General features: G+C 38.4%; 1 protein-coding gene across 13 annotated transcripts in view; it reads left to right on the forward strand.

Annotated features, from left to right (window-relative positions):
• The window catches only part of DGKI (diacylglycerol kinase iota), a 376,792-nt gene that overhangs the window by 201,069 nt on the left and 161,389 nt on the right, over positions 1-14,334 (forward strand). For all 13 annotated transcript variants that reach the window (XR_012490351.1, XR_012490352.1, XM_074315319.1 and 10 more), the window contains 3 exons: positions 5,573-5,686; positions 7,025-7,162; positions 10,797-10,875. Coding sequence is in view for 11 of the 13 variants with exons in the window: in XM_074315319.1 (XP_074171420.1) it covers positions 5,573-5,686; positions 7,025-7,162; positions 10,797-10,875 (331 nt within the window). In the remaining 2 variants the exon portion in view is untranslated. The remainder of the gene's footprint in view (positions 1-5,572; positions 5,687-7,024; positions 7,163-10,796; positions 10,876-14,334) is intronic.

Here is a 14,334-nt window from a genome sequence, read left to right on the forward strand (position 1 = left end):
TTATTAAAAAATAGAAGAAGGCAGAGTGATGTATCTCCCACTATTACACCTGGAGGAGGAAGAGGCGGTTCTGCCATTATTTCTGGGGCGGTTCGCAACTTCCTTTACCTCTTTTGGGACATTCTGAATTTGCAAAGGGATACATTTGGGTCTCTAAGTTTCTTCACAGCTATAGCCTTATAATGGTATAGATCAGGGGTGTCCAAATTGCGACCCGCGGGCCAACTGCGGCCTGCAATCCATTTTTTATTGGCCCGCAGCAAATTCCAAAAATATGTTTCGTTTACTTAAATAAACCAGGGGAGGCAATACGTACTTCACCTCGAGTGAGTGGCCCTGCTGTTTGTGTATTTTACCGCATATGCCCTTGGTAAAAAACGTTGAAAAAAGTTTGGACACCCCTGATACAGACCATTGCTGTTCAAGAGAGCTATATTGCAAGCCACATGCTAAATTTTAAGGTTTCTAGGAGGTACTTTATCACAGAGAAGGTTCATAGTGTACATGTTAGAAAGGGACATCCAGTTGTCAAATGCTGTCTGGATTATCTTTCCGAGTTCAGAAATGTTGCTCTTGTTTTCCTCGGAGTTCTCTGTATGTATATGCTTTATTTTTCTGCCTGCACGTAATACAAGGACATGCCATGTGTGTCCTGTCCAAAGAAAATGTCAATTCACACTCCCCTCCACCCCGAGCCGCTTTTAATGTTCGTATATGGCACAATGAAAAAATTATTCGAAATGTACTTGGAAACATTGATGACAGCTAAAGCTGAACGTGGACGGGTGGTGGCAGCATTGCCCCACTGCTGCTTGCAGCCGCGCAGCTGGGCTGCTCAGGGAGGGACAAAGCCTGGGATCTGGAATTCTGGAACTGTCAGCCCTGCTTTTCCTAACACAAAGGAAGGAAAGAATTCAGCAGACCAGAAAATGGTTTCACCAGTCAGGATAGTTTCCATCAGTTGTGGTGGAAAATATGCCAAGTGTTAGGTATTGCAGTTAATTGAATTATTTATTCAGAGGGGTGCTGGATACGCTGGTGGAGATGTTTTGGGGAAAGGGGACGGCCTTGTTCTTGAACCTGCTGCCTGGGCGTCCGACAGGAAAAGGTCCTGCTTCCTGGGCAGGGACAGCGGCCAGTTAACTGCTTCAGGCCTTCCAATCTTTTGTACAGTTTTGGTCTGATAAGGACAGAGATACGGTTTAGTATGCGAGGTCTTTTATGTCTCTTGCCATCGTAGGTGTCTTTGTTTCTATTCTAATTTTTATAGTACCTCTCTGCTATAGTGCAGCTTGGCTTTTTACTGTTTTTGATAGTCTGTGAAAGAAAAACTTTGTGATTTGATGGCAATCAAAGGTGGGATTGACTTGTGAACTTGCGGTTCAACTTCTCTTTAAATGAAGAGACAGGAAGAGGGCATTTTGCTTCTAGGACACTGGACTTTTACAGATGAAGCAGAGAAAGAAGAAGAAAAATACAGCTTCATCATAGCAGCTAATGTTAATTTAGCATTTTCCATTTGTCTGGCACATGCTACATGATGTCTGCATGGTGTTTAATTAATAAAATAACCCTAAGAGGCAGCTACTGTTACTAACCTTAAAAAAATAAATAAATGAGGGAACGTAGATTTAAGTGACTTGCCTAAACTCATCCGGCCAGTATGTGATGGAGCAAGACTTCATCCAGCTGGGCTCACTCCAGTTCTCTGCCCTCCCTACACCCCTACATTATTTATGTTGCCTTTAAAGGAAGCTGGTTGTTGGGCAGTTATAATAGAGCTCTTGGACGAGAAAAACTATTCAGGAGCTGTGCTAAGGAAAGACACAAATCCACCTCAGCCAAACTATTAGCCTAACGTTGATTGTACATGACAGAAGATCTGTGCTATGAAAGGCAGGAGGCATTTGACAACTCCGGGGTGATGTAGTGATGAAATACTAAGGTTATTTACTTGCATTCAGAGGGAAATTAAATATTTGATTAATTGGCTGTTGGAAAAAGGAGACAGAATATGCATTTGTGGTTTTCAAAGTAAATCAGTTGATAAGAAAGGGGAAGATCATGTCATTCAAATCAACTACATGTTTTCCTTTTCTGCACAGGCCAAGTATAAGAGGACAGGAGATGGTGAGAAATTAAAGGGTCGTGAGGACTCATGCCACTTGTGGAACCATAGGACCGTATCACACAGATTCTTGGCAACCTTTTCTCTGAAAACAAATAGGAACAGAGCTTAAGAGGGTTTGAATGAGGCCAATTAGATCGATCAAAAGACTTTGGAAAGCACTCCAACAATTCATGGAAGTTACAAGACACTTATTTCAAAGTCATTTGAAAATTATTTGCATTTAATGGATTGTGAATTAATCCCCTAACCTTCCCATCTATCTTAGTATTAGCATTCCTCCTGTGATTTAGAATTTTTCTTTGCAGGCTCATTTCCAGAAGAAGTCGTTTTGTTGTGTTTGATTTTTCCCTTTCTCTCCATCACTTCATTATCCCTTTCTAGTAGTTCGAACATTTTCCAGGACTCTGAGATTAGTTTTCTGTAGGTGGTGGAGGCTCCCATCCAGAGGAGATAGAAGAGGTGTTTCAGGTCTGTTGGTGAGCTAGTAGGAAGTTGGGCCCACTGTTAGAGAGAAGCTTTCTCCTTCCAGCCCTAACAGATCTCTGCTTTTTGGGCTATGGCCTCAGGCCGTGGTTCTTCACACTCTCCCTGGCCTCTTATCTCCAGGTCAAGAGGGAGCCTGGTTCCAGGAGGGGGAGAACTCTTAATCCCCATAAGCAGACAGAAGCCAAACTCCTGGCTTCTGCTTGCTGCTTTGTGTTTTGTTTCTGGCCCATGAAGAAAAACAGAAAAAAAAAAAAATTTTGTTTTCCATTTTTGTGTTTAGAATGAAATGGGATATTGAAAGTTTGAGGTCATAGTATAATCTTTACCAAGAAAAGAGAGACATATTTCAACTAAACATAAGAAAAAAGGTTTCTAATTTAAATCTACCGAAAAGAAAATGGACTGACTTATAAGTACAAACCATAAAGGGGAGGCTGAATGATCATTTCTCAGAGAAGTTTTAAAGAGCCTGCCTTCCTTTCCCTTCTCTGAATGGGGTGTTGAATTAGATCCCACTAATTTCCGTGACATTTCTGGTTCTATTCAGGGCTCTTTGCATCTACAGTCAGCGATCCCTGATCACTGGGATTTCTGAGTTCTTACTTCCTTTTTAATGACGTTTGAACCCCTTTCTTGTAGTGTGTTAGAGGTGTCTACTTTTACTGTATTTAGTTTGTGCTTTTAGCAGCACAGGAACAATATCTAGCACAGTCATCAGAACTATTTTAGCATCTGACATTTTTCCCCCTTTTATTTTAATAGCAGGCTTTGTTAGCACTGCTTATAAAGAGCTAAGGAAGCACTGGTGGGAGTCTAAAGAGTTGTCTAGGGGTAAATTGCCCAGTTTGGGGGTAATCAGGGACTTTTTGACACTTGCATCGATCTGGATTTTTATTTACCACATTGGGTAAACATTGCGCTATGCCTTTCTAGAAGGTTAACAGAATTTTAGACTTCTTGATGGACAGACAAGTTTTTCATCCTGGGAAATAATCGTTGTGGAGGACAAGGGATTTTAAAGAGAGTCAAGAGACCTGACATGACTCTGACTCTGCCACTTCTAATTATTTAGTCTTGAGCCAATTGCATGACCTCTCTGCACCTCAGCTACTAAATCTGCAAATTCACTGACTTTGCATAAGCAATTTCTCGTTTCTCCAGTGCTTCAAAGGTTCCAAAAGTACATGCTACTGTCTCCAGGATGGTCAGGCCACATCCAGAACTGGGTGTAGTTCTTTATTCAAAGGCTCCCTGCACCAGTGGGCCTAAGGCAGGGGTGTCCAAACTGCGGCCCATGGGCCAACTGCGGCCCATGATCTATTGTTAATTGGCCCGCAGCAAATTCCAAAAATATATGTAGTTTACTTAAATAAACCAGGTGAGGCAATACGTACTTCACCTCAAGTGAGTACTGCATATGGCCCTTGGTGAAAAACATTGAAAAAAGTTTGGACACCCCTGGCCTAAGGGGTCGGCCTTTGGTGTTTGGCAGACCGATTTTTGAATGCCAGCTCTGCCACATAAAGGAGGTGATATTAAGAAGATCACTGAACCTTCTAAGTCTCCGTTTCCTTACCTACAAAATGGAGGTGAAAATTGTGTGTATCAGTTAGAGTTGTTTTGAAATTTAATAAGATAATTCATTAGCGAACTTTGCTCAGGGGCTAGCGCATAGAAAGCAAATCAGTATGTCACTCTTTTTGTTAATCGTAAACTTGAGAGCTGGCACCCACCTTATCTATCTTAGCCTAGCTCATTTATTTTTTATTTCAATCGCTTAATTTTGTGTTGTATATGTAGTTGTGTTCAGTAAATGTACTTTGAAAGTAGAATTTTCAAAAAAAAGTTTAGAAAACATGACTCTTATTCTATGTTTGAATGAATACATGACAATCATGTATTTAGCTCTTCAATGAAGGAACCAGCAGCATGACAAAGCTGGTTTAGTGGAGATGTAGAGGAAAAGGGTTCTGTAGCTCATACTAAAATATTTTTTTTTTAATTTGGGACAAAAATTGGCATATTTCCTCAGGGGAAATAAAAATATAATTCTTAAAGCAATCTTTTTTTCTCGACATTTGTATCTGTATAGTTAACCTATAGTTACACAGTTCTTACATAGGCCTGTGAAACTCTAGTATGATATTGTGAGGCTATGCAAGTTTGTTTTTGCTCTTTTTAAGTTTTGGGTAATTTTTCTAAATAGTTATAATAAGACTAAACCCAAAGTATTATTTACCTTAGAAAAAAGATTAAACAGGAATATGATTTTAGTACATAAATATTTATTTTCTGCCTAAACTTATGATAAATACTACGTCCATCCCTAATTATGTTTTCATAATGTTTCATGAAGGGGGATATAGGGAGATTTAGGAAAACACTACTCATTTCTAAGATGATACTGTGGAGGGTAACCATTTAACTGGTGCTTACATGGGCCATGCACAAACCATATTAAGGGCCTTTTATATTTTTTAGCTTACTCTATAAACAGGCTTGTGTGGTAGGTATTATTATCTCTATTTTGAAAATCAGGTAAATGAGTCTCAAGTTAAATCATTTCATCAAGATTACAGAGCCAACAGCAGCCAGAATTCAAGTTCATTCTGATGCTGAGTCCTATATTCCCTCCAGGGCCCTATGTTATGCACCTCCCTATATTTTAAACTTTCCTAGATTTTAAAGTAGATCTCTAATTAAACATATAGATGCACGGGTCTAGTTTTGCTTACATGATAGTGCACAATGGTCCTTTTCCCAATAAGAGACTTGCCATTTGAAACTAAGATAAGTAGCCTTTCTGCTCCCTGGCCACTGGACTAAAAGCATATGTGTTTTAAAGAAAGATAAAACTGTTCTGTTTTGCTCTTGAAAGCCTCCTCCTCGCAGGCTGTCTTCTTTGTCACTTACCTATCTTTCTTATCTCTCTTCTGGCCCCCAATACGTCTGTAGGTGGGCTGGATCCTTTCTATTCTGGATGAGCTGCAGCTGAGCCCTCAGCCTCCTGTTGGAGTCCTTCCTTTGGGGACTGGGAACGACTTGGCTCGAACTCTCAACTGGGGAGGGGTAAGAAGTTCTCTCAGGGACTGCCCATGCCCTCCGGCGACAGGCTCTACGGATGTTCTAATGGAAGGGAATTGCTACCGTTGTCCAAAGAAGAAGTTAGAGTTGAGAATCAAGGTCCCCATGAACCATGACTTTATTCAGTAACTTCTTTTGTTTAAACTTATATTCCGCTAGAGAAGAAGGGAACGTTTGGAATAAAAACAAAATGGCGGTTAGTACACAGGCCTAGAGCTTTTTGAGATATCCAGTAAAAGGCAATGGGTGTCCTCAAGTCTTCATGTAAAACAATCACAGAGACTTGAATTGATCCCAACCCTCAGCCCTGGCCAGAATAGCAAATCTGGTTCATATTTACAATCTTTACTTTGGGAAAGTTGTGGCTTTATTTGAGCAGTTGGTCTTTCTGGTCAGTGTCATAAGGACTTTGGCTGTACAGGTAACTGACTGTCCTTTCTACTGTGGAGCCAATTTCAGGCAAGCTTAGTAGACACAGTTTATCTGTCACCAACCAGCCATTTCATTATTATTCTTTTTACAGTACTAAGATCGTAAGAATACGCTAACTTATAGCTCCACCAGCTTTTTATCATATGAGACCATTGTCTGGGCTGGGCTCCAAGAAAATTATCTTCACATATTAGCAGATATTAGTTTGGCCTTGGGTGGATGAATTAACCTCCCATGGCTCTTTTTTTGTTAAGTAAACATAGCATAAATAATAAATACATTTACATGAAGCAGCTAATATATTATCAATGTTAAGTCCTCTCATCCAAATCAATGACTTGACTACCCTTAATAATCACACCATCAGTGATGTATGTTCAAGGAGTAAGTAGCTCCCTCACAGGGCTGTTCTTCAGTCAGACTTGCCTTAGGTTATAGAAGGAATGGCGTCCTACCACAAGGTTAGGGAGAGGTGAGTGAAACGGAGTGTTAATAGAAGAAATTGTCTATCAGATGCCACCCTGATTCTGTTCCCCCTTTCCTACACACATCTGTTCTGTGGATCTCCCAAATTCCTCCTGGGGGGTCCTGTTTTCGCTCTGATAACAGCAGTCATCCAGCATGGCCGCCAATACCTAGCAACTAGTGGTTCTCGGTGCCAGAAAAAAAATTATTCCTTAGCTCAAACCAGCTAAAGTTAGTATTTCTGTGCACATCACCTGTGACTGTTGTCTTAAAATCTACGTGCCTTGAGGGAAACAGCTTACTCTCCCAGCCTTGCTAATTGCAAAATAAATAGAGTGCTATGGAGAGTTCTTCCTTGCATGAAATACCTTTGGCTGTACTGGTCATGACTCCAGACGGTAATGGGTTTGTTCTTTGATTCCTTAGGGATACACCGATGAACCTGTTTCTAAGATCCTTTGCCAAGTAGAAGATGGGACAATTGTGCAGTTAGATCGCTGGAACCTCCACGTGGAAAGAAACCCAGACTTGCCTCCAGAAGAGCTTGAAGATGGTGTATGTAAGGTTAGAGAGTTCTTTCTTCAGCAGAAAGGAACCCTGGGGTATCTGCCTGGGCCACAGGAACTACATTCCTGGCTGGAAAGTCAAGTGCTGATGCCTTCCTATGAGTTAACAGGATAGTGTTTGAGTTTATGGCTATGAGGGCTACGAGTGTAACACTCCCCAACGATGCTGTACCATAGTTGTCTAAAGACCTACTTACTTCCAGAACTCAGGCAGGTGTTTCCTGCCTTCAGGTTCCACACTAGGAAGACATGTATCCATTTTCTAACCTTTCATGTTCATTGCAAACTCTTAACCTATGAGAAGATGAAAAATATGTATGTCCTGAATCATTAGGCACGTGGTCTTTCCATAGAAAGATAACCTCCTGAGATTTCTAGTCTGATATCAAATGTCCCTTATGTTTAGGAAGCATTAAGTAAGCTAGTTTCATCACTTGTTTGGGACTTAAAGATACCTAAACAACTGTTTTGGCTTAGTGTTTTTCCTTCAGTGATTGAGCTTTTTCCTTTCAACCCAAGACAAACCAAGGGACGCAGTTGTAAATATGCTAGTATAGAGCTTCAGTAGAACATTTGGTTCTACGTTCTGGCCTCAATTTCAGATGGATTTGATAGGTTGCCAATTAGTCACTTCCTCTTATATCACTTTCCACTTTTCTTCCATGATCGTGTTTTCAAGCTTGTAGGCAGAAGAATCTTCAGGTGTGCTTGTGGAAAATGTAGATTATGAGACCCAGTCCCAAGAGATTTTGATTAAAAATGCAGGGTTAAAGTCCAGGCATCTGTACTTTAAACAGCATTCCTGCTATATTAGAATCCGCTGTTGATTGAGGCCAAGATTCCATGGGTGTTTTAACCTTAAAATAGGTTGAACCAACTATCATTTTAGACCAAACCAACACCCATTTATTCATTAAAGCATGTTTTGTCTTCACAGTTTCTTTTTTCCCCCCACTTAAACCATGATTTGGAAATTATAAGTTTTCTAGTAGATACCATGATTGCTCAGTTGATTTTGAGTTCATAATGTCACAATGCTGTTTAAACAGTATATATCATCTTGGGATATGAGACGTCTTTCTAATGTATTGGACTTAACAGAAATTGGATAGAAAACAGCCAAAGTAAATAGAAATGTACTATCTGGAAATCTTAAGGTCCTTTCCCCACTAAACTTAGAATGGTTAGGCCCGCAATAGAAATCTATATTTAAATTACTTCCCAACAACTTAAGAAATGGAAAGACTTGTTGGTGCAGCCAGGGAAAATTAATCCACACAGTTAAAGTGCTTTGAAAATTGATTTTTGAAGAGATGTGTAGGAAATTGGGGGTATTTTTCCTGGAAAATGTGAATAAGAAGTTAATAGCGGACTAAATTGGGATATTATTTATGGGATGGTGGCCAGATGTCCTCCTCAGTTATCAGTGGATGCTAAGACATGGGTTAAAGTTGTAGCCACTATAACATAAATGGTAGAGATGAGCATATCTGTGCTCTTGGCAGGATTACCAAGCCTTGCTGCCATGACTAAGGACTGGTATTTTGTTTAAGTGCAGGAACTGGACATTCTCAGATATGAAGCCAGGAAAGCGAGACATGATTTTGGCATTGGTCTATGGATTTAGTTTCTCTCCCTGTTCTCCAATTACTTGTAACCATTTCTGAGGGATGATTTAACCTCTGAATCATTAGAAGCCCTGACTCAGAGCCTTCCATGGGGCTTCATTCTTTATTCCCATTAGAAACCAAGGCAATCCATTTTCTTTCTTTCTGTATTAATATCTCTCTTTCTCTCACTCCCTCTCATTTCATTTTTCTCTTAATGGACAAGGTTCTCACTCTCATCAAACAGAAGATCTCACTGATCGAGGGGCATATGAAGCACTGTAATAAACTTACTTTTGGAATCTTAAGGGTTAACTATTTATTTTTAAAAATTTTAATTAAATTTATTGGTTAATAAAATTATATAGGTTGCAAGTGTACAATTCCATAATACACCATCTCTATATTGCATTGTGTGTTCAACCACCCAGAGTCAGTTCTCCTTCTTTCACCATATATTTGACCCCTTTTGGAAGAAGCTGAACATTTATTTCTAATAGAAGTACATTTCTATCTGGAGGATAAAGCTGATTATTATCTGGAAACATTATCCAAGCTAAGATAAAATTACCTCTCTATTTACTTTAATGTTTATCTTCCACTCTGAGTTGCAAAAGGAAAAGTGGAAGAATCACCATTTCCCTGCTAGCATTTTCCATGTACTTTTCTAATTGTTCTACCATTGAACTGAAGGCTTAAAATCACATTAATTTTGCAGTTTTAACGTGGGACTTTAGGTTGCATCAAGTCTTTTTCTCAGCTTGCAGCAGTAATAGCCAGAGCCCCAGAAGAGTCTGGGAAGGAAAGCTGAGGCTATGTATGCATTTGTATGTCTGTGTTTGCATATTGCAGAGTCATATTACAAATACAAGTTTAGAAGAGGATAAGGGGGGTCAAATATATGGTGACGGAAGGAGACTAGACTTTGGGTGGTGAGCACACAATGCAATATACAGATGTCATATTCTAAAGTTGTATGCCCAAAATTCATATAATGTTATTAACCAGCATTATTCCAATAAATTTAATATAAAAAGATACAAGGTTTGATAGACTAAATAGGAATCTGAATAATACTGATAAATACACACACACACACACACACACACACACACACAAACACACACACACACACACACACACAGGGCGCCAAAAAATGCAGACACATTTAAGAAAGGAAATACTATTAAAATTGTAATACTCAATATATACCAATAACAAAACATGAATACAACTCACGTTTGACTTCTGCTATTACAAGAGGTACTCAAAGTGGTTACCATCAGCATCCAGACACTTCTGATTACAGAGAACTACTGCTTGAGCAACGCTGACCAATGTGTCCACTTGTATACGTTTTTTTGGCACCACTGAGATATCTATCGATCGATCAATGGATAGATGGATATGTCTATATATCTATATATCTGTATCTATATCTATATATTTCTTTTTTCCTCTAGATTGAGAATAGCTGAATGTTCCCCACTGCCTTATTAATTGTATGACTTTTGTCAAAAAATATTTTTTTAAAAAAATAGGTGAAGGGTAAACAAATTAAATGTTATTCATTCTAATTTCCAATATTAACATGCTGAACATAAATCCTTGAAAAAAAGTGTATCCACTGATTAAGTAGGTTAGACATGATCCTTACAATTGAATTTGCTTCCTAAGTTTGAATAGAGAGTTATTCATTGTAACTATTACAAGTATGCACCCTTCAATCTAATAAGGTTCTCCTATTACAATATCCAGGAGAATGGTTCTCATTTAATAATTTGTATTTATATCCCTTGCTTTCGATACTACTTACAGTTCTTAGGAGTATTATTCGATTTGAGCTTTCACTGATGAATTAATTCAGACTTCCCGTTCCTTCCACATATACACCCTCTGCTTTGAGCTGTGACTGATCTCTCTCCTAAGGATGGCCCCAGAGACAGGTGTCTGGCTTTCGGCTTTATTTTTCCCTTTCCGCCTCATTACACACAACTTTACCTCTACCTTTGTTCATTGTTGCAGCTTCCTCTGAATGTTTTCAATAATTACTTCAGCCTTGGATTTGATGCCCACGTCACACTGGAGTTCCATGAATCCAGAGGTGAGGACAGCGTCCCATTTCCATCTCCCAGGGAGGAAGTTTCCATCAGGTGTTTTGCATGTTCCCTTTTGTTTGCATATCACTTAGGTGTGGACGGCGTGCTTCCGTGTTGTTTCATTGTGACCTCCATGATGGCCCTGGGAGCTAGACGAGATAGGAACTTATTACAAACGGGACCCTGAGACTCGTTGTTTAGGGTCTCGAAGATGGGAAAGGACAGGACCCGGGACTGCTAATCCTGTGTTTCCCTGAAAATAAGACCTAGCTGGACAATCAGCTTTAATGTGTCTTTTGGAGCAAAAATTAATATGAGACCTGGTATTATTTTATATTAAATTGTATTATGTTATATTATTACATTACATTACATTATACCCGGTCTTATGTTCTAGTAAAATAAGACCGGGTCTTATATTAATTTTTGCTTCAAAAGACTCATTAGAGCTGCTTGTCTGGCTAGGTCTTATTTTTGGGGAAACACAATCTTTAAATTTGACTAAAAACTTTGAAGTTAGTGAACTGCTAAGAAGTAATAAAGATTCCTTCTTAGCAGTTAAGAAGTAATTACTTAGAGAAGTAATAAAGTCATCTGGGTACTTACAGCTTCTCAAGCCACCATTTATTATACTCCAGCACTTCATAAGCAGAGCCATTGAAATCTGGTAGCCAAACACAAAAACCCTCCCTGTGTGCCTAAGGAAACAATAGGCGTCTTAGAACAGTGCGGGCAGGGGTGGCGATAGGTGGTTTTGGTGGAAAGAAAAGGGTATGATGGTGATTGGATTAGGTGTGGAATGTGCTGGAAATCCCTGCTGCACAAGTTAGAGATGAATGGGACTGAATGGCAATTTTAAGTACTAACACGGATGGAGTCAGGATTGGGAGAGCAAACCAATTTTCGAAGAGAAATAAGATGAAATAATGATATGGTTAAATATTTCATCAAAAGTTTCTTGTCATTCAGAAACGAAGAAGTTAGGCTGTTGGTTTATGCTTTGAAGCCTCTCTCTCTGTCTCAAACTCTCTTATTAATATAACTATACTACACTTCTCTGTCTATACCTGTATCTGTAACTATATCTGTATGTAGTCCCTTGTGAATGTATGTTAATATATAATCAAAATAATGCTAGGCTGTAGATTAGTAAGTAATATGTGAGATAAAAGTCATAAACGAGGGATTATTTTATTTTTCCTCCAGGTTCTGTAAGAGAATAAGTGGTTTTAACTTACAGAACTTGAAAAATAAAATACTAAAAGCTAGAATTGAAATGTTCAGAGTCCAGTAATAATGTAGAAACAATTCTGATAACACTCTTACGCACTAAAGGTCAAGAGAGGGACTATAGGATTACAGCTGTTAGAATACACCCTATAAGTGAAGTCCAAACCTGTAATTTTCTTACTGAATTCAACAATTTGGATAGACTTTTCTTTCTTTGTTTCATGAGGCTTTAAGGGTCAAATGCTGTGCCAGATAAAAGCAGTACTAACTGCAGAGAGAGCCATAGTTTGGCCTTTCTCTCTGATTAGCCAGAAAATCACAGATAGAAAGGTTGGTTGATAACAGAACCACAAATATCAAATACCCAGATCAGAATCATCACCACCCTCCCCTCTGCCTACGATAGACGATTTTTGGATATTGGCTATTCAGAAGGTCTTATAGCGGGGCCAACATTTATAACCTATAGCCCTTCCTCTATTTAAGAGGAGTTAACTTGGGGAAGTAAATGGAGAGTTCTTTTTTTTTTTTTTTTTAATTTATTTTTTTATTAAATTTATTGGGGTGACAATTGTTAGTAAAATTACATAGATTTCAGATATACAATTCTGTATTACATCATCTATAAATCCCATTGTGTGTTCATCACCCAGAGTCAGTTCTCCTTCCATCACCATATATTTGATCCCCCTTAAAATGGAGAGTTCTTATACTGCATTTTTTTCCTTATATTTTGCAGGAGACCCTGGATCTGGTCTTCCTAATAAAATTTAAATTTCTTAACAATACTTATAAAATAATACAATTATCACAAATGCTTGAATCTCCCAAAATTAGACATTCTAGCATGAAAAGAGGCCTAAATGAGTAAGTGGCCAATGATGAACTCTTTCAAAGGAACTTAATATTTTGTATAATTAATTTGAAAGTTATCTCAGTGATACATTTCCGTGTACTATGGTGACACTTCTGTGCCTCAGAGTGAGCGGGGAGCAGAGAGACATCAAGGTGGAAGGACCAGGCTTAGAAGAGAATTCTTGTGGGAAAGTGACTTTTTTTTCTTTTCTTTTATGCTATGGGACTATTTCATTTTAGAGAGGAATATGCAAATTGTGGTGGATATGTCCTTGTATCTATACATAGTGTTCTACATGTGTGATTATAAAACAGTTGGTTAAAAGATACCAAGCATTAATCTCAGAACAGCTCATTGCTGCGGTTTCTTGTAAGTGCTTTCAAGCAATATGCAATGGAATTGCAAGCATTTGCCCTTCAGGTAAGCCAGAGCCCTTGAGGAAAACCAGCCACTGAAGAGCTGATAAGGGAGAATTAATGCCACCTCAGAGTTATAGCTACAGTTTTCAAGCAGATGATACAGAGATGGAACAAAATACATATCCACAAAACATTAGAACCAGATTTGGTTGCTATGCCTAGACCAAAGGTTTAGACTTCTTAGTATCTGTTAATCTGTTCTTTTGACATGAAATAAAATCATTATTTATGTTGAAAAATATAATTTCTTAAGCTAATATATATTTTTTAAAACTGTTTTCTGTTTATTTGGATTTTCCCCCTCTTTTTGCCATCGTCAAGAAATCTCAAGCTCAGCTACAGAAGGGAAAGGAAGCGAGCATGAACACATTTTCAATAGGGGCGATACATTTATTTTTGTTGGTAGTGAGTGGCTGTTCTCAAGCCAAGAAAATTCATAGTTGAGACTTCAAACTGTTCTCAAACACAGCTACTCACAGTTTGAGACTTCATGATAAAACTTGTATTGTTTGTATAAAATACTTGGAGTGTGACTCAAAGCCTCATGAGAGCCATTTGTAAAAAAAAAAAGAAAAAAATGAACTTGGATAGAATAACCTATTACGTATCAGTCAAAAAAATATATTACTTTACATCAGGAATTATGGCAACCAGTCTATGTGAAATGGGAAATAAATACAAATCTCCCTAAGACAGAATTTTTAAAAATGTCAATGCAGAAATACTTTTTGGCATAGATGTGAAATAGCCCATCAAATTGACATGGGACAAATGCAGATTTTAGCATTGCTACCTATATCATATTTCATTTAGAAGGGACAAATAAAGTGACATTTTTTATGTTGAGGCAGTTTACTGATGGCATTCCTGGGTAAACTTTTAGAATTACCAGTAGAAGATCAAACAAGGAGTAAATATAGTCTTAACATTTTGATTGACTTTGTCTATGAAGAATGCAA

This window comes from Rhinolophus sinicus, linkage group LG11, assembly GCF_036562045.2.
Source record: "Rhinolophus sinicus isolate RSC01 linkage group LG11, ASM3656204v1, whole genome shotgun sequence".
Taxonomy (NCBI): Eukaryota; Metazoa; Chordata; class Mammalia; order Chiroptera; family Rhinolophidae; genus Rhinolophus; species Rhinolophus sinicus.